Here is a 23,149-nt window from a genome sequence, read left to right on the forward strand (position 1 = left end):
TGGATACAGAGGATGTGGTACATTTACTCAATGGATGTAGGAGGAAGGTGCATTTGTTTTTCTCGGCTGCCCAGAACTGAAATAATCACACAGAAAACATATTTATTAAAGCACTGCTTGGTCCATTAGCTCTAGCTTCTTACTGGCTAACTCTTATATTAATTTAACCCATTTTTATTAATCTGTGTATTGCCACGTGACAGTGGCTCACCGGCAAAGATTCTAACCAGCGTTTGTCTCAGGCAGTGGATCCATGGTGTCGCCTCAGTTCCATCTTCCCCACCTACCTATGTTCTGTCCTATCAACGGGCCAAGGTACTTTCTTTATTCATTAATGCTAATTAAAGCACACAGAGGGAATTCCCACATCAAATGGAGTACTACATAATGGAAAAAAAATGAATGACATCTTGAAATTTAGTTACTGGCCTCAGGGGCAGGTTCTGGTTGTCACTCATGTATTTTGCATGTTCTATCTTTGTTTCTAATGGAAAAATTGTCATTTCTTTCCTTTGTGGCTTAATGCTTATTAATTTTGCATGCTAGATAATAATAGGTGGCTTCTATCTGTAAGTATGTCACTCATTTTTGTGAGTTTTTATCCTCCTTTACTGCTCTGTGATCTGGTATACAGTTGTGACTTTGTTGTTTGTTTGTTTACAGTAGTGAGGTGGTTGTTGGATTTTGAAGCACCTGTCCTAAGTACTTTGTTTGTTTGTTTTACTTTTTTTTTTCCTGTGAGGAGACACCATGACCACATCTCTTGCAAACGAGAACATTTAATTGGGGCTTGACTTACAGTTCAGAGGTTTTGTTGTCATGGTAGTAAGCATGGTAGCATGCTAGCAGACATGGTACTGGAGAAAGAGCTGAGAGTTCTACATCTTGATCCACAGGAAGCAGGAAGTGACTGTCATACTTGACATGGCTTAAGCCTACCCCCACCCCCAGTGACTCACTTCCTCTAACAAAGTCACACATACTTTCATGCCTCACCTCCTAATAGTGTCACTCCCTATGAGCCTATAGGGTCCATCTTTCAAACCAGCACAGCACCATACCTGGTGAGCACTGTGTACATTGTGGCTATGCCAATTCATGTTTTCTAGTTCCTTGGCTTATCAATCAAAAATATCTCAAACTTCCAACAACCCTTCCTCCCATTTTCTCAGAATTATATATCTGCTCTTCTGTGCTTATTTTTGTTTCTATAATGATAACTTGCTAATTTATAAAGCAGTTAACTTCCTCTTTACAGTTCTGAGAACAGAAACCCCAAGGTCAAGGTTCTTGGTTTGGGGTTTGGTGGGCCACCTATCTCTGACTCTATGACAGCACTGGTTCTAGAGGAGGCAAAAATGGAGCCTCACAAAATGCAGGGCTTAAAGAGCAAGACAGCAAAATGAACATAAGTCTCTCTCTTTATGATGTATTTTTAAAATCCATGTGTATGGGTGGGTGGATATACAGTTGTGCATGTATGCAGGTATTTTTAAAAGAAAAAGGAGGGTATCTGCTTTCAGATCTCCTGGAATTGGAGTTACAGATGGTTATGAGGTACCTGAAATACATGCTGGGAACCAAACTCATGTCCCTTGCAAGAGCTGCAAGCACCCTTAACTGTGGATCCATCTCTCGAGTTCTCAGTCTGTTTATGAGGTTCCAAATCCTATCCCTAAGTGTGAAAACTCAATTTTTAAAATGATTTTACTTATGTGTTTGTTTTGTGTATGTAGGGGTGGGGCATGCAGCTGATTCTCATGTAGCCTAGGTTAGTTTTGAACTTGCTACATAGTTAAGGCTAGCCTTCAACTCCCACCTCCCTAAGTGCTGGGACTTTAGGTGTAAATCACCATGCCTGATTCCAGACCTTCTTTGGTTAAGAAATTTTAATTAGGATCTGGAGAAAGGGCCCTGCAAGTAAGAATACATAGTAGCCTTGCAGAGGACCTGCCTTCCCTGTCCAGCACTCTTGTTGGATGTCTCCTAAATTTCTGTAACTCTACATCCTGATCGGATGCTTTCTTCCTGCTTCTAAAGGCACCAGCATTTACAAGCACATTCCTATACTCAGTCACATATAAATAATAAAATGAAAACATCGTTGTCACCATCATCAACATCATTTGGTATGTGATAGGATGTGTGCCTCAGCGTGCACATGGAGATCAAAGAACAACCGTTGTGAAGACAGTTCTCTCTCTCTATGGCTCCATGGATTCTGGGGGTGAAACTCCGGTTAACGAATTTTCACGGCAAGCACCTTTACCTGCTGAAGCATGTCACCATCACCAATAGATCTTTCAAAAACATTAATAGTATACCCATGCCTTCCCGCGAAGGCAATGAGGCCAAAGAGCCATCAATTTACCTCAGATTCCCAGGGCTGTGCTCCACTACCGTCACGGAGCTTGGCATCGTGAAGCAGGATGCACTGTGTAAGGGGGCCACTGGGAACCCCAGAACTGGAGTATCCTCCCAGACTTCATCTCCAGCTCTCTGCAGGCTGGCGCTTGAAGAACCAGGGCAACATCTGTTTTATCGAATGCCTTGGTGCTGTTTCTCAGCACCTCTGATGTGCTGGCCGAGTTGGGAACACATGCCCCGACTTTTCCCCGAATTCAACAACTCAGCTTCTAACAGAACTCTCAGTTCCAAGGCAATTCCCAACGTGATGCCCCGGAACTACTGCTCTGGTTGCTGGTCTTGGAGGGCTCAGCCTGTATGCTAGTTTCCGAACAGCGGCTCCAGTAAGGACTCAGAAGAGCCCCTCTCCTGGCGCCTTCGGCTCGGCCTGTTGGAGAATCTTCCCTCCTAGGTAGTGTTACTGCTTATATAATTTTGGGGAAAGACCCCATGAATCTCAATTTCAGAAGCTGCTAGACGCTAGAATAGTGGTTCTCAATCTGTGGGTCGCGAGCCCTTTGGACATCAAATGATCTTTCTCAGGGGTCATTTAAGACCATTGGAAATATCAGATGTTATGATTATGACTCATAACAGTAGCATAAGTACAGTTATGAAGCAGGAATAACAATAATTTTATGGTTCGGGTTACCATAACATGAGAAACTGTTTTAAAAGGTCACAGCATTAGAACTTTTAAGATTAATTTCTTTCCTGGACCATGTCTGTTTCCTTTACTTCCTGCGTCTAATGATCCTCGCTCCAGAAGGGAATATTTTGATTCAAATCAAGTTGCTACACAACATCAGGGGTTGTCTTAAAGATTCGTGGAATAAGGAATTCCCTGAGCAGACTTCTGACCTCCCAGTAAAGATAGGGAAATCAGAGTCCACTCTGGAGAGTCAGGGGCTAGTTCTGTTTAAATTATGCTAATTCCCAGTCTCAGACAGGTATGCACCAGGTGAAAAAGTAGGTCGAATAGCTCGCTAAGATGCTATGCTCTGATCTCTGGTTTGTGCACAGACTCTAGCTAGCTGAAGGAGGCTTTTTGTTGTCTTTCACGATTCAGAGGGCGGCTCCTGCATCCTTAGCGAATGAGAGGCGCTGGAGCTGTGCAGATCATCCAATCCTGCGTCTATAGAAGGAGGAGCCCCGCCTGAAGCGGAGGCGCAGGGCTTTTTTAGTCACCATAAATCCTGACCCAGTGTATGTAGCTCAGAGACTCCAGGCACAAACCCTCTGCCACGCTGTGAAACCTGCTCGGGTCCTTGTTACTTTGAGGAGGACCCGGTACAACCCGGGAGCTGGAAATGGTAGGTGTTGGGGAGTGCCAGAGGCTGGAAGGACAGTATAGTCAGGACACTAGCATCCTTACGCCCCGCCTCCCCGAGTCTGCAGAGCCCTTGGTGCTGATCCTGGGCGGGGCTGGGCTCTACAAGGGGTCCTTGTCCCGTTCTTCTCTTGGTGGCCCGGAGGGTGCAGGGAGACTACCGACTTCTAAGTGAGATCTGAAGGGAAGGAGCCAGGCTCCGGCACACTCTGCCTTGAATGCCCCGAGCAGAAGTTGTTTGACATGTAAGGCAGGGACTCGTGCCCACAGCCCCGTGTTCTTCGTATGGATTTTCCTAGCTGTTTCAATCTTTTTTTTTTTTTCCTGGAACTGAAGACTGTGGTCTTATTGCTGACAGCCCTGAGGCAGTACAGACTATAGCACTGCCAAATGAATAAATAGGGTGCACGTTGATATAGGGAGGTTGCTCAAAAGAATAAAAACAGTCATATACCACTCCTGGGCACATATCTATATTCTATAACCGAGTTACTTTCAGATTCCTGTTTTATTCACAATAGCAAGGAAATAATTCAGCTTAAGTATCAACAAATTAAATGGGGTAAAAATGAGGCATACATTCCATTATGTAATGTGGTCTTATTTAGCCATGAATGAAAATACGTAACACAAACGGATGGATCTGAAAATCATTACATTGAGGCATCCCAGACTCCAGAAAATACCAAGCATTTTTTCCCCCTCATTCGGACTGAAACTTCAAGTTTTTATAAATGTGTTTGTATGTTGGAGTGAGCATGGATACAGGTTACGAAATGAGAAAGAAGACCATGGCGGGTTGGCGTGAGGAAAGCAGGCAAAGTAGTTCATAGAATACATGAGACAGCAAAGCTCAAAAGAGGGATGCTGGGGATGATGGTTCAGGAGAGGAAAGTGAAGGAGGGGGTCAACCAAGACAAAATGTGTATGGAAATGCCATTATAATACCCATCACTCTGTGTGCTAATTTAAGGGGGGAAAAAGCATGCATGAAGTCCAGGAGAGGCTTAGTCACATTGACTTTTGTTGCAGATCCACTAGAGGTAACCCATTAACTCATGCATGAAATGAACACAGTAGTTCATTAGCGACGGTTAAGTTGAAATCCCCCTGAAGTCTCACCTTCCCCCTCCTTTTGAAGAAGAATTATTCCTACCCTAAGGATTCATTTAGTCATTGTACTGGCTAACCTTATGCTAACTTGACAAACAAACTAGACTTATCTGAAGGGAGGGAACTTACACTGAGAAAATGCCTCCATAAGATCTAGCTGTATGGCATTTCTTAATTAGTGATTGGTGCAGTAAGGCTCAGCCCATCGTGGGAGGTGCCATCCCTGGGCTGCTGGTCCTGGGTTCTATAAGAAAGCAGGCTGAGCAAGCCTTGTGAAACAATTTAGCAAGCAGCACCCCTCCATGATCTCTGCATCAGCTCCTGTCTCCAGGTTCCTGTCCTGATTGAGTTCCTGTCCTGACTTCCCTCAGTGATGAACAGCAATGTGGAAGTATAAACTAAATAATCTCTCTCCTCCCTAGCTTGCTTTTTGGTCATGTGTTTTGTTCAAGCAATAGAAACCCAAAGACAGTGTGTGTGTGTGTGTGTGTGTGTGTGTGTGTGTGTAGGCATGTGAATGCCATGACATGTGTGGAGGTCAGTATACAACTCGAAGAAGTTGGTTTTTTCTGTCTTGTGAGTCTGAGGGATTGAACCTATGTCCTCAGGTTTGGTAGTAGGTTCTTTATGTCCAGTGAGCCATCTCACCTGCTCAGGTCCCATCTCCCTTTTGTTTGTTTGTTTATTTTTTAGAGACAAGGTTTCGTTCTCTGTGTAACAGCTCTGGTTGTTCTGGAAGTCACTCTGTAGACCAGGCTGGCCTCAAACTCACAGAGATCCTCCTGCCTCTGACTCCTGAGTGCTGGGATTAGGTGTGTGTCACCACTGCTGGTTCTCGGTCCCACCTCTTAAAATTTCCTAGTGGGTATTAAATTTCCAGCTTAGTGTCATAGGGAACAAGATAGTTTCAAACCACAGCAAAAGACCTGTAAGTTAAATGCCCAGATTTCCATATATCTTCTCACACTCCCCAACAATGCCTTCCTAATTTAAAGCAACATTATCCACCATTTGAGCAAAAATGTTTGATTCATATTCCTTACTACAGTTGTCATTTTTCTGCAGGCCAGTAAATACATCTCTTTTAAAAAAATATTTATTTATTTATTTATTTATTTATTTATTTATTTATTTATTATGTATATAAGATTCTGTTTGTGTGTATGTCTACAGGCCAGAAGAGGGCACCAGATCTCATTACAGATGGTTGTGAGCCACCATGTGGTTGCCAGGAATTGAACTCAGGACCTTTGGAAGAGCAGGCAGTGCTCTTAACCACTGAGCCATCTCTCCAGCCCATAAATACATCTCTTAAAAATTGCTTTTTCTCCTCAGATGGGAAGAAAGCAGATACTGACACATTCATGGAAAACAACTTAGTGCCTCTTTCAGTTTCTGTAACTACAGACATATTGATTTGTATGTGTATAATTGTTTTGACTGCATGTATATCTGTGTCTTGTGAATATGTGGTGCTGACGGAGGCTGGAGAGGGCATCAGAACCCCTACAACTGAAGCTACAGATGCTTGTCATCCACTTTGCCATCCTCTAAAAGAACAGCCGGTATTCTTAACTGCTGAGCCATCTCTCCAGCCCTAATACAGACATCTTATCAGAATGTCTTTGGCTTGAGGTTCTGTCTTGAGTATCTTATGGGCTGATATATGCTCAGTATAACTTCCCATTCTTTTTCTAGCCCTGGGTTTTAAAATTGTCAACCAGTGGTGACCCAAGATGCCTATAGTGTTCACTTTTTTTGGAGCGAGTATTAGTGAATATTAGGGTAGACATACAGGGCCTTTCAGGGGTTCAGCAGATGCACTGGGACTGGAAAAAATCTTTTACATCCTTGTGACCTTACAGTTCACTTCTTCTTACAGGATTTTCTGGTGTGTGGGCACTTGTGGGTGGTCTACTAGTCAGATACTAGCATTGAGAAGACAGGTAGAAATGACTCTGCCTTCTGAGTTCTCTCAGTCTAGTTAAGGAGAAAAACAGTCTTGGAGGACAAGAAACTTGAACTCATTAAAGGGAATGCCAGACCCAGACCACCCAGTCTTTATTGGGCACACAGGACATGAACAGGAGCAACCTTTAAACATTGCAACAGGATGTTGTCATCTCTCCAGTTCCTGTTTAGAACTGTGCAATCATAGCAGAAAACAAAAATCTCCATGTTTTAGGTAAGTTTTCTGTTTTCTGTTCTATTCAGAGCCCTCCTTGGTTGCATATGTGGCCTGGGAGATACAAGTTGGATGCCTGACGGTGTTGGACATATGGTGAACAGGATGGATGGGGCGTCAGCATCCTAGGCAATACTGTGACTTCTCGTAAAACCCTAGTCTGACTGGGCTTGATGGCTCATGCTTGTGATCTCAGGGTTGGGGAGGTGGAGGTGGGACAATCAAAAGGTCAACATTAGTCTGAGATTCATGGCATTCTGTTCTCAGCAAATAAACAAAACATCAAAACTTGAATCAGATGTATCTCGCTTCTAACCCAAAATTGTCCCAGGCTTCCTTGGTTTCCTCAGAATGGCCCATTGAGCGCTTTTCTTTATGCTCCCCCACCTTCCTTTCTTCATTGGATTTATTTACTTTTTTGTTTATTTGAGACTAAATCTTGCTCTCTGGCCATCCTGGCATGGAATTCACTCTGTAGCTCAGGTTGGCTTTGAACTGGTAACAACTTCTGCCTCCATTGACAGAGAGCTGAAATTAAAGGTGTGCAACACCTTGCCTGGAGTCTTCAAATTCTCTTTTCTTTTCCTTCTTTTTTTCCCTCCCTCCCTCCCTCCCTCCCTCCCTCCCTCCCTCCCCCTCCCTGCCTGCCTTTCTGTCTGTCTGTCTTTTTTTTCTTTTGGTTTTTCAAGATGGGGCTTCTCTGTATAGCTCTGGCTGTAATGGAACTTGCTCTGTGGACCAGGCTGGCCTCAACTCACAGAGATCCACCTGCCTCTGCCTCCTGAGTGCTGGGATTAAAGGCGTGCTCCATTACCTCCTGGTTAGCTTCTCCAGTTTTCATAACAATGTCAAACAAAAGATCCAAAGAGGTAGTGGCACTTAGTTTTTAGGGGAACATTTAAATAGCTAAGTTTATATTACATTAATTAATTTATTATTTTTATTGTTGTTGTGTACCTCACCCTTTTTGTATTTTAAATATAACATTTTATTGACTTTTTGAGAAGTTCTTATATGCATATAGTGTATATGGATCATCACTCTCAACTCCTCCCAGATCTGTTCTCATGCCTCCCAACTTTCCACCTTTGAATCTGTCCTATTTGTTTTAGGTAACTGTTTGATTCTGATTTATGCTGCCTTTGTACTAATAGATGTGGGACAAACCAATGGAGAGCAGCTGACCTACTGGGAGGTACATTCCTTTTTTTTTTCCTTTTTTTCCTTTTTCCCCCCAAGCCCTGCGCTCCGCTCCGGAGGCTTCCCCGGTGGGAGGTACATTCTTAAAGAAAACCAACCCTCAGACCGTTGCTCCAAATTGAGAATTAGAGACAGATTCTCAATTTGGAGCAACGGTCTGAGCTCTTAAGGTCCAAATGAGGAGCAGAAGGAGGGAGAACAAGAGCAAAAAATCAGGACCACGAGGGATGCACCCACCCACTGTGACAGTGGAACTGATTTATTAGGAGCCCACCAAGGCCAGCTGGTCTGGGACTGAATAAGCATGGGTTGATTCCGGACTCTCTGAGCATGGCGGTCAATGAAGACTGATGAGAAGCCAAGGACAATGGCACTAGGTTTCAATCCTAATACATGAACTGGCTTTGTGGGAGCTTAGCCTGTTTAGAAGCTCACCTTCCTGGACATAGATAGAAGACCTTCGTCTTCCCGCAGGGCAGAGAATTTGGACTGCTCTTCAGTATCGAGAGGGAGGGGGAATGGTGTGGGGGGAGGAGAAGAGGAGTGGGGATAGGGGGAGGGGAGTGGGGGGAGGGGGCAATATTTGGGAGGAGGGGAGGGAAATGGGAAACGGGGAGCAGGTGGAAATTTTAATTAAAAAAGAATAAAAAATAAATAAATAAAAGAAAAAAAAAAGAAAGAAAAGAAAACCAACCCTGAGCTGGAGAGATGACTCAGGGGTTAAGAGCACTGACTGCTCTTCAAGAGGACCCGGGTTCAATTCCCAGTACCCACACGACAGTTCACAACTGTTTATAACTCTAGTTCCGGGGGAACGGGCACCCATGGCAAAACACCAATGCACATAGCAACAACAACAACAACAACAACAACAACAACAACAACAAAAATCCCCCCAAATCATGTCTTTCTTCTCCAGAAGCCATCAGCTGTCAATCAGCTCCTCATTTAGGAGTAACGGCTCTGCTTGTGAGCCCTTCCCCTCTCCATGTTGGAATGTTGATGGCTTGGTCGTGGACAGGTCTTGTGCAGTCAGCCACAGCTTCTGTGAGATCATGGGTGCAGCATTATGCCCAGAAGACACTGTTTTACTCTGGTCGGATATTTTAGCCTCTCCTTCGTGGTCGTCCCTGAGCCATACTGCGGAGGCAGGTTGTAGTGATATGCCGTACCACTTGTGAGCTTCTGCACTCACTGATAGTCTCTGAACAAAGAGATTTCTCTATGAGATCTGAGAGACTTACTAATCTATGGAAATAAAGGTGCAGATTGAGAGGAAGCTTGGTACGGTCATATCATTATTTTTATGTATTTAAGTGTGTGTGTGTGTGTGTGTGTGTGTGGTGCAAGCACCCATGCCACAGTGTGCTTGTGGAAGGCTAGCTGGAGCTGGTTTCCTGTTGTATGATGTGGGCCTCAGGGCCCCAAGGATTGATCTTAGGCAAGCACGCAGACCCACTGAACCACGTTGCCAGCTCGCATATGTTATTATCGTTTTCTTTTTAAATTTACTCACTTTTTACTTGCCAGAGTATCTTATATTTCTCCGTCTGTTGTGCTTTTGGGGAGGCAGGGAATGGAGTTTTAGGACCAGTCTTCAGAATTCTACTAGAAATTAAAACCTTAGAAATAAGGAAAATTGGAGGCTAGAGAGATTGCTCAGTGGTTAAGAGCATTCATTAGCTACTCTTCCAAAGGGTTCAATTCGCAGCACCCACATGGCAGCTCACAACTGTCTGTAACTCCAGTTCCAGGGGATCTGACACCTTCACCCAGACACACATGCAGACAAAATATCAATGCACATGAAATAAAAGTAAATTGTATATAATACATACACATACATACATACCTATATATGATTAAAATGTTAAAAGAAAGAAATAAGGAAAATTATTTTTCAGTGATGGTCAAGAAAATAAATACATTTTTAGATGACAATGAGGTAGATGTAATGGTGTATTAAAATTTTTCTAAAACATTTCTTCTAATGTAAGACACTTAGATGCTAAGTGATATTTCTCCTTTTGATGCCTGGTTTTGAAGGTAGCATAGACATGTCTTTATTATTAACATTTTAAAAATTATTAAATGTGTTATTATTCTTTTAATGTGTATGAATATTTTGGATATATATGTGTGTGTGTGTGTGTGTCTATGTGCCTGATGCCCATGAAAGCTAGAACACGGCATTGCTGTTCCTACAATGGGAGTTAGAAGTGGTTGTGAGCTGCTATATAGACTCTGGGAATTGATCCTGGGGTCTCTGGAAGAACAACCAGTATTCTTCACCACTAAGTCATTACTCTGGGCCCTATTGTTAATAATTTGTAATAAATTAATTAATTAGGCAGTGTTTCTTTATGGTAGTAGTTCTCAGCTTGTGAGTTGCGACCTCCTCTGGGGGTTGACCAGCAGATAGATATTTACATTATACTTCATAACAGTAGCAAAATTACAGTTATGAAGTAGTAATAAAAGTAATTTTATAGTTGGGGGGGTCACACAGCATGAGAAACTGTAATGAAAGGGTTACAACATGAGGAAGGCTGAGAACCACTGCTCTGTGTAGCCTTGGTTGTTATGGTCTAGATCATATGTTTCTAGGTTGTAGGCCTCTTCCTTGGAGATTTGAAATAAGGGCTGACACACAGACTGTAAAAGGAGTAAAGGCAACTTTCTTCTAAGCAAAACCATGGGACCATTTGTGACATTGTCTAGAGGGACAGCAGGCCACCTGACTGAAATAGTCCTTAAAAGTCTGGGGCTTCCTTGTATATAGTTTAAGTGAAGGAGGAGTTTGGTTGGGAATGGGTTTAGTGAGGATAGATCCAGTTTTAGTTTACAGGTTTAGATGAGGTGGGCCTTTGCCCGCTATAAGTGTCTCTTCTCATGGTGAGTCTTATTTTAATCCTGTGTACACTCAATTATGCACGGGCGAAAGATGAGAAGTAGGGGATTTGTTCTAAAACTTCACTCAGAAGACACAGTTTGCCTTGCTGCACACGCACTCAAAACCAGTCCAGGCCAGACTGGACCCACAGTTCCTAGATATATCCCCATGTGCCTGTCACAGTTCAGAATGGTCACAGATCATATGACTATCAGGAATATGCCAAGCAACTGTATGAATGTAAGGAACGCAGAAACAGCCCCAGCTTTCCCCAGTACCATCTGAGGTATGCAAGAACTCAGACTGAAGAGAAACTTTATGAAAGTAAGCAACGTAGGGAAATTTTAGTGATAATCCCTTCCAGATACACGAAACAATCCCTGCTTTGAAGGAACCAGATGTGTGCAAACAGCATAGGAAAGAATTCAGGAACAATGCAGGTGTTGAAAGACAAATGATAGCACACAAGGGCAATGGTCCAGGCAAGTGTAAGAAATATGCTAAAGACTTTCCCTATTCCGCTTCACTGTTTATGCATTCAAGTTCTCATATTGGGGAGAAGTGATGTGCATGTAAACAGTGTGGGAAAGAATTCTCTAATGCTGCTTCCCTTGAGTGCCATAAAAAGATGCATCGCGAAGAGAGACCCTGTGCTTGTGAGTACTGTGAGAAAGCGTTTACTCGTTCAGGTTCCTTGAGATGTCACGAAGGGATTCACACTGGAGAGAAATCATATGCATGTAAGCAGTGTGGGAAAGCCTTTACCACACACACTTCCCTCCAATGCTGTGAGAAGATTCACACCGGAGAAAAGCCTTATGAGTGTAAGCAATGCGGAAAATCTTTCATGTTGTACAGATATTTGCAAAGACATGAGCGGATTCACAGTGGACAGAAACTCTATGAATGTCTGCAGTGTGGTAAAGCTTTTTATGTCCACAGTGTCCTTTGATATCATGAAAGGATCCACAGTGGAGAGAAGCCCTGTGGTTGTAGGCATTGTGGGAAAGCCTTCAATCATTCCAATTATTTGAGATGCCATGAGAGGATTCACAACGACGAAAAGCCCTATGTGTGTAAACAATGTGGGAAAGCTTTCACTACACACAATTCCCTTCATCACCATGAAAGGACTCACATCGGAGAGAAACCCTATGTATGTAAGCAGTGTGGTAAAGCCTTCAGAACACAGAATTCCCTTTATCATCATGAAAGGACCCACACTGGAGAGAATCCCCATGGATGTAAACAGTGTGGGAAAGCCTTCACGTTGTGCAGGTTCTTACAAAGACATGAACGAATTCACAGTGGGGAGAAATCCTATGCTTGTAACCATTGTGGGAAACTCTTTTCATGTTTGAGCGAGGTTCAAAGGCATGAACAGACACACCCTGGAATAAAGTCCTATGTATGTAGACAATGTGGGAAAGCCTTCTCTAAAAACAGTTACCTGGAGTACCATGAAAAGATTCACAGTAGAAAGAAGCCTTGTGTGGGTAAGCAGTGTGGGAAAGTGTTCACTTTTTACAGTTCTCTTCAATGCCATGAAAAAACTCACAATGGAGAGAAACCATATGTGTGTAAGTCATGTGGAAAAGCTTTCACTTTTTCCAGTTCCCTTCAACGTCACAGAAGGATTCACAGTGGAGAAAAACCCTAGTCTGTAGGCACTGTGAGAAAGCCTTCCCTTCTTTGAATCAGGTTCAAAGACATGAGCAGACACACAGTACAGTGAAACCCTTTTTATGTCACCAGTGTGGTAAAGCCTTTACTCTCCACGTTTCCTTTCAGGACTATAAAAGGGTCCATAGTGGAGAGAAACCATATGTGTGCAGGATATGTCGTAAAGCCTTTACATATCACAGTTCCCTTTGGTACCACAAAAAGATTCACAGTGGAGAGAAACCTTACAGATGTAAGCAGTGTGGGAAAGCCTTTTTGCAGTCCAGCTCCTTGCAAAGGCATGAACGGATTCACTCTGGAATAAACCCCTGTATTAAAGAGTGTGAATCTATTAGCTAGAGAAGCCCTGGAATGCTATGAAGGGTTTAGCGGGCCATTTTGGTGGGAGTGTGGAAGGTCAAAATGCCAACAGAAATTCAGAAAATAAAGAATACTCCTTAGGTTTCAGAAAGGAATGAGCTCTCTCTTGAGAAATGGATGAAAAACCATGCATATTTCATTTTGACAAGTCTGGTTGCATTCTGCCCATGTCCAAAGAATTTGAGTGAGGTTTAGTTAAAAGATATGTTTTATTAGACCAAGGCAATTTAAAGACAGTGTAATATTCAGTGTGTCATGGTTATTGCTGACCACTCTTACCTGCGTTTGGGGAGAGAGAGAGAGAGAGAGAGAGAGAGAGAGAGAGAGAGAGAGAGAGAGAGAGAGATCTAGTTTGTTGAGAAAACCATAAGCAATTTTAATGTATCACAAAAGGAAAGTATTGTGGTCGAGGACTGTTATTGTTTAAAACGCTTTGCTCGTCTAAGAGTAAAGCATGTGCTTTGCACTTGAACAATAGGAAGGAAACATTGAGAGCATAACCCATCCATTGTAACTATATAAAATGGTTTGGAAGGAGAGGCTGAAATGATCTCTTGCTCAAAATAATTGCCTAGGGAACAATTTTCCTGGTTCAACCACTAAAGCACACAGCCTATTTCAGTTCTGCTAGAAGGGGGCCAGTCTACATCTCAAGCCAATAGCAGAACTTGACAGTATCCTTCATGAATTCAAAATGCAAGACCTGACCTGAGTTATGGAGACTTGCTCCAAGTACACTAAGGCCAGGTGATATGTGTCCCGTGTGCGTTCCCTGCAAAGAAGGTAATGTGTAGCACAAATCTATGAAAAGATGTCCTGAGATGTCTCCTTTCATTGTTGTGAAGCTATGGAGGTGAGCCCCGTGTTACAGCAGCGTCTCCAGGAGATGCCAGGACCGTGGTTGTTCTGCTGAGGGGGCAGGGATTAGAACCAGTGTAGTGCTTTGGGTGCTGCAGAGTACAGAAATGGAGGAGTGGGTGTATACAGGCTAATGGAGTCCCAATGGTATCAACGATAGCCCTAGATGCTGACAAAGATCTTCAGGATTTGGTGATTGTGCCTCTGGGTTTTGGCCTTGCTTTTGGCACACTTTTTTTATGCTATATTCTCAGTTCTTCATTTTGGAATGGCAGTGTTTATTGTATCATTGTACAGTGAGTTTTGTAATTTTTAAAAATTTTCTAAAGGCTCACAGTTTCAAGATTGCCTTGAGTCTAAGAAAGAGAAATCTTTGAACTTTGACCAATTAAGTAGTGTTTAAAGTACTAAGACTGTGGGGACTTTTAAAGTCGGAATGATTTTTTTTTTTGTTTATGAGATGGTCATGAACCTGTGAGGGCTAGGGATAGAACGTATGACTAAAAAGGATGCTTCTGGGCATCAACTTGACAAGAAGTAGACTTGGAGATGTCTAATTTTTCAACCTAGCTGGATTTATAATTACCAAAAACCACTTATGATACATCCAGAGAGATTTAGATGATGAGGGAAGACCCACTTTGGATTTCATTGTGCTATCTCATAACTTGGGGCCCAGACTGAATAAAATTGAGAAAGGAGAAGACTAACCTCCTGCCAGCATTTGTCTTCCAACACACCACCATGCCTTCCTTGCTAAAGTGAACCATTTTTCATAAAACCAATATAAAATGAGCATTTATGTAAATCATTTTTTTTGTCTGGTGTTTTGTCATGGCATCAAGAAAAGTAACTTATCCACCCAGTGAACACAATCAATATGGGCACACTGTTCCTACTCACAGTTTCTCCATCATGAAATGATTTGTTCATGGTCCAGAGAAAGCCCCCTCTATCCTGCAAACTATGCAAGAAAGCTTTCTAGTCTTTGAATTTGTCTGATTAATTACACACTGGAGAAAACCATATGGGCACAAGCAGTGTGGTTGAGTCACCAACATGTGGGTGCTGAGAACTGAACCTAGGTTCTCTGGAAGAGCTGCCAGCATTCTTAACTATTGAGCCATCTCTTCAGTCCCTAGAAATAGTAACCTCCGAAAAAAATGAATGCTTGAGTTGAGTTTGTTGGATACCTAATTACACCCCTGGTGGTAGGATTTCAAGGAGTTCAAAAGTTCAAACAACCTTGGCTACATCAAGAATAAAAGCAGTTTTTGTTAACTGTTGACTTAATTACTGGGTTTTTGTGATGATCCTGGACCCACCCTTCCTTCCTTCCTTCCTTCCTTCCTTCCTTCCTTCCTTCCTTCCTTCCTTCCTTCCTTCCTTCTCCCCCTTCCTTTCCCTTCCTCTCCCTTCCGCCTCCTCTCTCTCTCCCCCTCCTTCCATCCATCCTTCCTTCCTTTCTTCCTTCCTTTCTTTTTCTTTTTTCCTTCTTCTTCTGAGAATATAATAAAATTACTGTAGTGCACCACACCCATCTGTGCTCTATGCACCATCATACAGTTTGTGATTCGGGCAAGGTGATTAAAACACACAAAGACTCACAGACAGAGAGACAGGTCATCCTTGATGTCAAAATCCTTGAAACAGGAATTATTGTGTACCAGAGCCACTTATATAGGGATCTTTAACTGATAACCATGCCCCAGCCAAACCCACCAGAAATCACTCTCCTGCCATCAGGAACTCCTGAGGGTCTCGTGCTCAAAGTAGCTGCAAGCATTACAAATTGTTTACCAGAAATTTAGGATCTGGGGGTTTAGTGCTCCCAACATCTCCCCCTTTTTATATAATTAGAAAAAAGAAGAGCAACTAACCACATGCAAATCCCACAAGAAATCCAACTGCTCTTATAAGCTGAAAAATGCCCTAGAAAACATTCTCATTCTATGGTCAACATGAATGATATTAAATACTGGTGCCAGCTACAAGATAGTCACAGCAGCCATCTGGCTGATGACAATTTTAGCTGCCATGAAGGAGGCTGCAACAGTGACAATAGCTACCACCCGTGGTGATCTTGAAGTCTCTAGGATGGCTTGGCAGTTGTCATCCAGCTTCTGCCTCCTTTAGCAAATCCTACTGGTGTGCACCACCACAACCGGCTAGGGCAGCAGGCAGGCTCGGAGACCTTCCGCAGCTACTTCTCAGGTGCTGTAGAAAAGCCTGCCGCTTGTGCTGCAGACTCTTGGGCATGCAGAGCCTGGAACCGCCACTGCTTTTCCCTTGCCTGCTGCTGCCTTCGGTCTGCTACATGCAGAGGGGCTGCCCAGCTGGATCTGTATGGCTCCACCTTGTCTCAGCTCCAGCATTTGTTGCTGCATTTGCTAATACTCCTGTTACCACCACGGCATCTCCCAGGCTGGGTACTGACTGGGCGGGGGTAATGTGCCTTCCGCCACAGCCGCCTAGCAAAGCTCTGCTCCAGCTGCCCTCTGATCCCAGCCACTTTTGCTCTGGGTCCAGACTGGTGCACGGAGTGGAGTGGAACTTGGGAAAGCGGACTTGCTGTTCTGGAACCATTGAAGGGGCCCCACTTAAGCAATCTTTTAGGGAATTTGGGCGTTGTAAATCTGTCTGGTTGCTTCCTGCTGAGAGGGGGTGGGGGTGGGGTGGGGGAGGTGCGTAATCAAACTACATGAATCTGGAATAAATCCTCAGGTTCTCATCCTCTGTGGGGACAAAAGCAGACAAAAGCTCTTTTCCAAAGCATCAAATCCTTAGTTCCATTTTTAAAGTCAAAATACCTTTCTTAGCAGTTCCCAGACTCAAATGTCTTTCTCCCGTCCAGAACACAAAGACAACACAATCAGCACAATAATATACATCTGTACATTCTTTATTAAAGCTTTTATATTGGCTGAATGGTGGTGGCACATGCCTGTCGGAAACCAGTCAGCCTATCTGTACGTGCCTGAAGCGGGGGAATGAGGACTGAGGAAAGAAATAGACAAGAAGCAGGAGATAGAGTCATGAGGACATCCAGTGAATACTGTTAACCACCCAAATTTATTTCTCATAGCCCTTATATTCCTCAAGCAAAAAGGGAGGAACAAATGAGTGTAATTACTTTCTTAATTCTCAAAGCATCCAGTAACCATGCCTTAGATCAAACATCCAGTTATTTTGCCTTAAGGATCAAGATATCTAATAAACTACACCTTCCATCAAACATCCAGTTATCTGGCCTTCTGCAAGGACTGAGCAGATGCCATAACAGGCTGCTCAGTCTCAGAGATCAGACCTCAGTTTCAGTTTCCTGAAACTGAACAAGCAGTTTCTGAGGAAACAATACAATAAGGAACAATCAGTCTCCAGCGCCCCAACAACAAAAAGGAGACCTGGTACAGTACTAAACCAGGCCAGGCCTGAGTCAGCCTCCACAGCAGCTCCAGGACAGGGCCCGGGATTTGTCTAGGCCTACCCCAAACTGGAAAACTGTAGCCCTGACTGATCCCTGACTAGTCCTAGTCAATTAAAATGTACTGATATGATATCCACTTGCTTAAGCCAACCATATCTAAAATGACCTAACTTCCTTAGACACTCCCCTCAGCAAGACTTAGAAGAAGCCCCACCCCCTTCTTGGGGTTGATGCTATCTTGCCTTTTTGTTGGATCAGCATGCTGGTATAATAAAAAAAGACTCTTCGTTTTTCTGTCAGATCTGGTCTCTTGAGGAATCTTTCAGGGTCCTGACTCTGGGCACAACAGCCTTGAGGGTCAACTTTCTGACCTTAAGTCAAAATGGAATGTAGTCAAATCTGTGGGCTCCCACACATGCCTTTAATCCCAGCATTCAGGAGGCAAAACAGGCAGATCTCTGTGAGTTTGAGGCCAACCTGGTCTACAGAGCGAGTTGCAGGACAGGCTCAAAAGTTACAGAGAAACCCTGTCTCGAAAAACCAAAAACAACCACAAGAAAAACCTTTTATATCAATTTTGGTCTGGTAAATATTTTTACCTTGTGACTTGGGCACAGCACTCCCAGCATGACAGGTATCAATGCTTCTTTGTAATTATGACGAGTCTAAGTGAAAATTTATTCATAGGTTCTCAAATACAGGGCTCAGGCCCTAGACTTGATGTGAAACTGATGTGTGATTCTGTGCTATGGTCTCCATGATTCCTGAAAACCCTTTGTAGAAATAATAATCCCTAGGGCGACAGACTAGTGCTGTGATCTTTCACCGAAGAGAGTGGTCTAGGCACAAGGGCTGTCCCTTTACAAGCTAAATCCAGTACTACAATGTCTAGTAGAAATAAGTTACTCTCTCTTGACCCTCAACCTTCTGAATATGAAGATGTGGCAAGAATGTCTTCACTAAGCACAGGTTTCCTGATCTTGAATGTTTCTGCATTCAGAACTGTGAGGTGATCAATCCTTTTTTTTAAAATAAAGTACTGTTTCAAGTTTTCTTTCTTTCTTAAAAATATTTATTTTATTTTAAAATACATGTATATTGTGTCGATGTAGAGAGGTGTCTTTGCATGAGGAATTACAGGTGTTGAGGGGGTCTAGAAGAAGTCATTGGCTCTGATGGAACTGGAGAGATCAGTGATTATGAGCGGCCTGATGTAGGCGCTAGGAACTGAATTTGGACCCTCTGCAAGAGTATTAAAAAAATTGCTGAGTGCCACAAAATAGTTTACAGCCTCAGCTCTTCTTACTAGTAATGGCTTGCAAGATTAAACAGGCTGACTGCTAAGTTCTGCTTTCATATGAAATACATGCTTGTATGACTGAGGCACCTGCTGGATGTTTGTTACAAAATCAAGCCTTTCCTGTGCCCAGACAGGATAAGTCGATTTGACTCCCCAAAATTATAACTTTTTTTTATAATCCCTTGGCTAACAATAGCTGGGGCCTTACCTAGAGAACTCTTTCTGGTTTGGTCCTGGCCAGTCTTTTTAATCAGCACTTGGGCAGTGGAGGTAGGTGAATCTTTGTGAGTTTCTCAATGTGAGTTTCTCAGAAAGCCAGGACTGTTACACGGAGAAACAGACAAAGACAGGCTTCCCCAAGAGCAGGTCCATGATTCAGGGTAGAGCAACTTCCTTATGACTTATACAAGTTAAAAATAATTTTGTTTTTACAAGCCTTGTAGAGCTGTGAATGAAGGTTCATGAGAGCCCATAGCAAAGGATAACCAATGTTTATTGGGAAACATTCACAATAGAAAGCTGCTGGATTCTTCTGCTCTGGGGGCACTGGGAGCTGCAAACTGAACTCTGACCACCGACCAAGTGAAATGAAAAAAGGGCTGAGCAAGCTTCCTGTCTGTGATTATAGTACCTCAGGCCATGCCCTAATGGGCTGGCATCTAAAAGGCTGTTGGCTGAATGAATTCCCACACCAAAGCTTGGCACAGTAAATTTATCCTCTAAAGGCATTGTTAATCACTACAGTCTCAGATCCTTTCCCCAGTGATATATTTCCTCCTACAAGGCTCCACTTCTCAAAGATTCCAATGGCCCCCTAAACCATGCCACCAGCTGCAGCTTGAATGTTCAAATACATGCGCTAAGGCAGATATATTTTCCGTTCAAACCACAATAAGAATCATACAAGCAACTCAACCCAGCAACATAGGTGTTCATCTGACTTTGAACTTCTTCAATTACATAAGGCATGAACAAAACAAAGCCAAGCTGTTACCATTTTATCATAAGAATGGCTACTTTCCAGTGTCCAGCAAGATCTCCTCTTTTCAAAGACCTTATCAGAGTGGTCTTTGTCTTTTGTCCTCCCTATCAAAATTCAGTTCTATGGTACTTGAATCCTGTCTGACAGAATTCAGGACAGTGGTTTTTAACCTGCTGGTCACAAACTTTTGGGGTGTCAAACAGCCCTTTCATAAGGGTCACCATTGGAAAACACAGATATTTACATTACAATTCATAACAGTAAGAAAATTACAGTTATGAAGCAGCAACAAAAGTACTTCTGTGGTTGGGGTCTTCACAACATGAGGAAATGTATTTCAGGGTCTCAGCATTAGCTTGAGGACCACTGATACAGGATTTCTCTATGGCTTCTTTCTTTCCCCGAGCTTTCAAGGGAAGTGCCTTCTGAGTTGCCATCATAACATGGGCTTTTAAAGATTTTATTTTATTTTTTACGTGTCTGTATGTGCATGCTTGCAGAGTCCAGAAGAGGGTGTTGGATCCCCTAGAGCAGGAGATAAAGGAGGTTGTGAGCTTCTGACATGGGTCCTGAGAGTTGAACTCAGATTTTCTGCAGGAACAGCAAATGTTCTTAACCACTAAGACATCTCTTCAGCCCCAAAGAGGCCTTTCCCTAGCATTCAGGTCAAAACTCTTTCAACTTATACCCACTATTGACTTCCATATTTGAAAGATTTGTTACACTAAATCCCCATTTCCTTCCTCCAATTCAATTTCTGTGGATGTCTGCTAGTAGACATACACCTGTGAGGACAATTTATTAAAAAAACAAAAAAAAAAAAAACAACATATAGTTCTGGAAGCTAGAAAGTCAAGCTCAAGGTACCCGTGCCTTCAAGAACAGACACTTTAAGAGTTACTGTTGGGTAATGGGGAGAAATTTCAACAGATAAAAGTGCCCAGTTTGTGGAATCCCCCCTTAAAACCAACAAGGAGACCGAGTCCCATATGTAAAAGCAAAGAGACTTTATTCTTTTTTAAGTTCAAACTCAGACTCTCTGTCTAAAGCGTTGGCACAGTCAGAGACCCATGAGCTCAGTTGGGGTGTTTGGTTTTTTTTTGTTTTTGTTTTTGTTTTTGTTTTTTTTATAATATCAGAGGTTAGGGTGAGGGATTTCTAAGTTTCATGACTCCTGATTGGATGACATTTATATCTAGGGATGCCCTGGTAAAAGGGGAAGGATGTGTGCTGGGCTAAAGGACATTAGGCAAACCCATCTATAATGGTTGGAACGGGAATTTCCCTTGGAACGTTAGGTACTTTCTCCTTGGATAGTCCATTCCTGGGTGATGCCTGGGTGGTCTCGGTTTGTGGTCTTTCCTGGAACCAGGTAATCTGAAACTCAGGCCCTGTTGAGCTTGTCATGACTGGGCCCCACAGCTTTCTATCAAGCTCAACTCCCTGAGTTCAACCCCTGGTTTGGACAAGTAGGAAGAGAAAACTGATTCTCATACATTGTCCCTGTTCTCCACACACGCTATGGATTCCCCCCCGCCCCGCCTTCAAATGTAATTTAAAAAAAGTTTTTTGGGCTGAGGAGACCGCTTAGTTGGTAAAATGCCCGTTGTCAAACACAAGGAACTGAGCTCCTATCCCCAGCACCTATGTTAAAAAACAAAACCCTACGCCAGTATGCAGCATATGCTGTAGCTTCCACAGAGGTACAGTGGAGATAGGTGAACCTCTGAAGCTCCTCAGGCAACTAGTCTACCGGAATTGACGAGCTTCAGGTTCAGTGAGAGATCCTGTCATTCAGAAAGCACAAGTGAAGAAATAGGAGGGAGTGCGGCTTGGAATTAAAAGTGCACCTTTAAATGCAGCACTGGGGATGCAGAGGCAGGAAGATCTCTGAGTCTACCAAGTGAGTTCCAGAGGAGTCAGGGCTACACAGAGAAACCTTGTCTGTGGGTTGGGGGTTCCAAGAAGAAGGCAAAGTTCCAAGAATCAGTGATCTTGCACTCTATAGCAAATGGTAAGCCAGGGAGCATAAACGTTCATTTTGTGTGTGTGTGTGTGTGTGTGTGTGCTGTGTATTTGTGTTGTGCATGTGAATATGTAGGTGTATCCGCACACATGCCAGAGGTCAGATCGATATTTCAAATATCTTTCTCTCTGGGTCTCAGCCGCATTGCCTTGAGAAAAGGACTCTTATTGAATTGGAAACTTGTCCTGTCTCAAAACAATAAGGTGAGCCGGGCAGTGGTGGCGCACGCCTTTAATCCCAGCACTCGGGAGGCAGAGGCAGGCGGATCTCTGTGAGTTTGAGGCCAGCCTGGTCTAGAAGAGCTAGTTCCAGGACAGGAACCAAAAAGCTACAGAGAAACCCTGTCTCGCAAAAATAAAATTAAAAAAAAAAGAAAAAAAAATCAAAACACTAAGGTGGAAAAGTAATTGACAGACATTTCTATTTCAGTCTTTGGCTTATGATCTCCATGAATTATATGCACATACAGACACAGAGACACATGCGTACACACAGAGACAAACACTATATGATACTATTGACAGATAGATTAACAACCAAAAAACACAGATAGATTAATGACAACCAGTCACAGAAAAGGAAAACAGTTTTTAGTACAACCCTATGTAAAAAGAAAAAGTATTCACAGTAGAAGAGGCATTGCGTAACAGTGGTTGGAATCAAGGTCTGCCTTAACCCATGGCTCACGAAAAAGCTAGTGTTTACTTAGAAACATGCATGTGCCCCTTTTTCCTTGAACAATAGTGAAGCTATCTATTGAAAAAGGAAGCAAAAAAACCATGAGTGTTTTGAGAAGTGACAGCCAAAACTATTTTAAATGTCAGAATAGAGATTTTCCATAAGAAGAAGGAAATGGATGCTGGAAAGATGGACTTTATATTGTATGAGTATTTTGCCTGCATGCATATATGTGCATCACACGCACGTCTGGTGCCCACTGAGGTTTGAAGAGGATCCCCATTCCAAGCAATGGTGGTGTACATGCCTTCAATCCCAGCACCTGGGAGGCAGAAACAGGGGGGATTTCTGTGAGTTCGAGGCCAGCCTGGTCTACACAGTGAGTTCCAGGACAGGCTCCAAAGTCACAGAGAAACCCTGTCTTGAAAAACAAACAACAAACACACACACAAACAAACAAACAAACAAACAAAAAGAATCCGCTGGGGCTGGAGTCACAGGCCACTGTGAAATACCATGTAGACACTGAAAATTGAACATGGTCTTCTGCAAGAGTAACAAATACTCTTAATCTGTGAGTCAACTTTCTATCACCAGATGGCTCAACTTTGAAGAGTGCTTGCTCCTCTTGTTGAAGACCAGTTTCATTCTCAGCACCCATGCTCATAACCACAGGTAACTCCAGAACCAGGGGATATCTTCTGGCCT

The 23,149-nt window shown here is 43.0% G+C and overlaps 1 protein-coding gene across 1 annotated transcript; it reads left to right on the forward strand.

Annotated features, from left to right (window-relative positions):
• Positions 1-11,755: 11,755 nt before the first annotated feature.
• On the forward strand, positions 11,756-12,794 carry LOC130881059 (zinc finger protein 69-like). The gene is given in 2 exon segments (XM_057780286.1): positions 11,756-12,623; positions 12,742-12,794. Coding segments are annotated over 2 exon segments (921 nt in total).
• Positions 12,795-23,149: the final 10,355 nt, after the last annotated feature.

Source organism: Chionomys nivalis, chromosome 1 (genome assembly GCF_950005125.1).
Source record: "Chionomys nivalis chromosome 1, mChiNiv1.1, whole genome shotgun sequence".
NCBI classification, from domain to species: Eukaryota; Metazoa; Chordata; class Mammalia; order Rodentia; family Cricetidae; genus Chionomys; species Chionomys nivalis.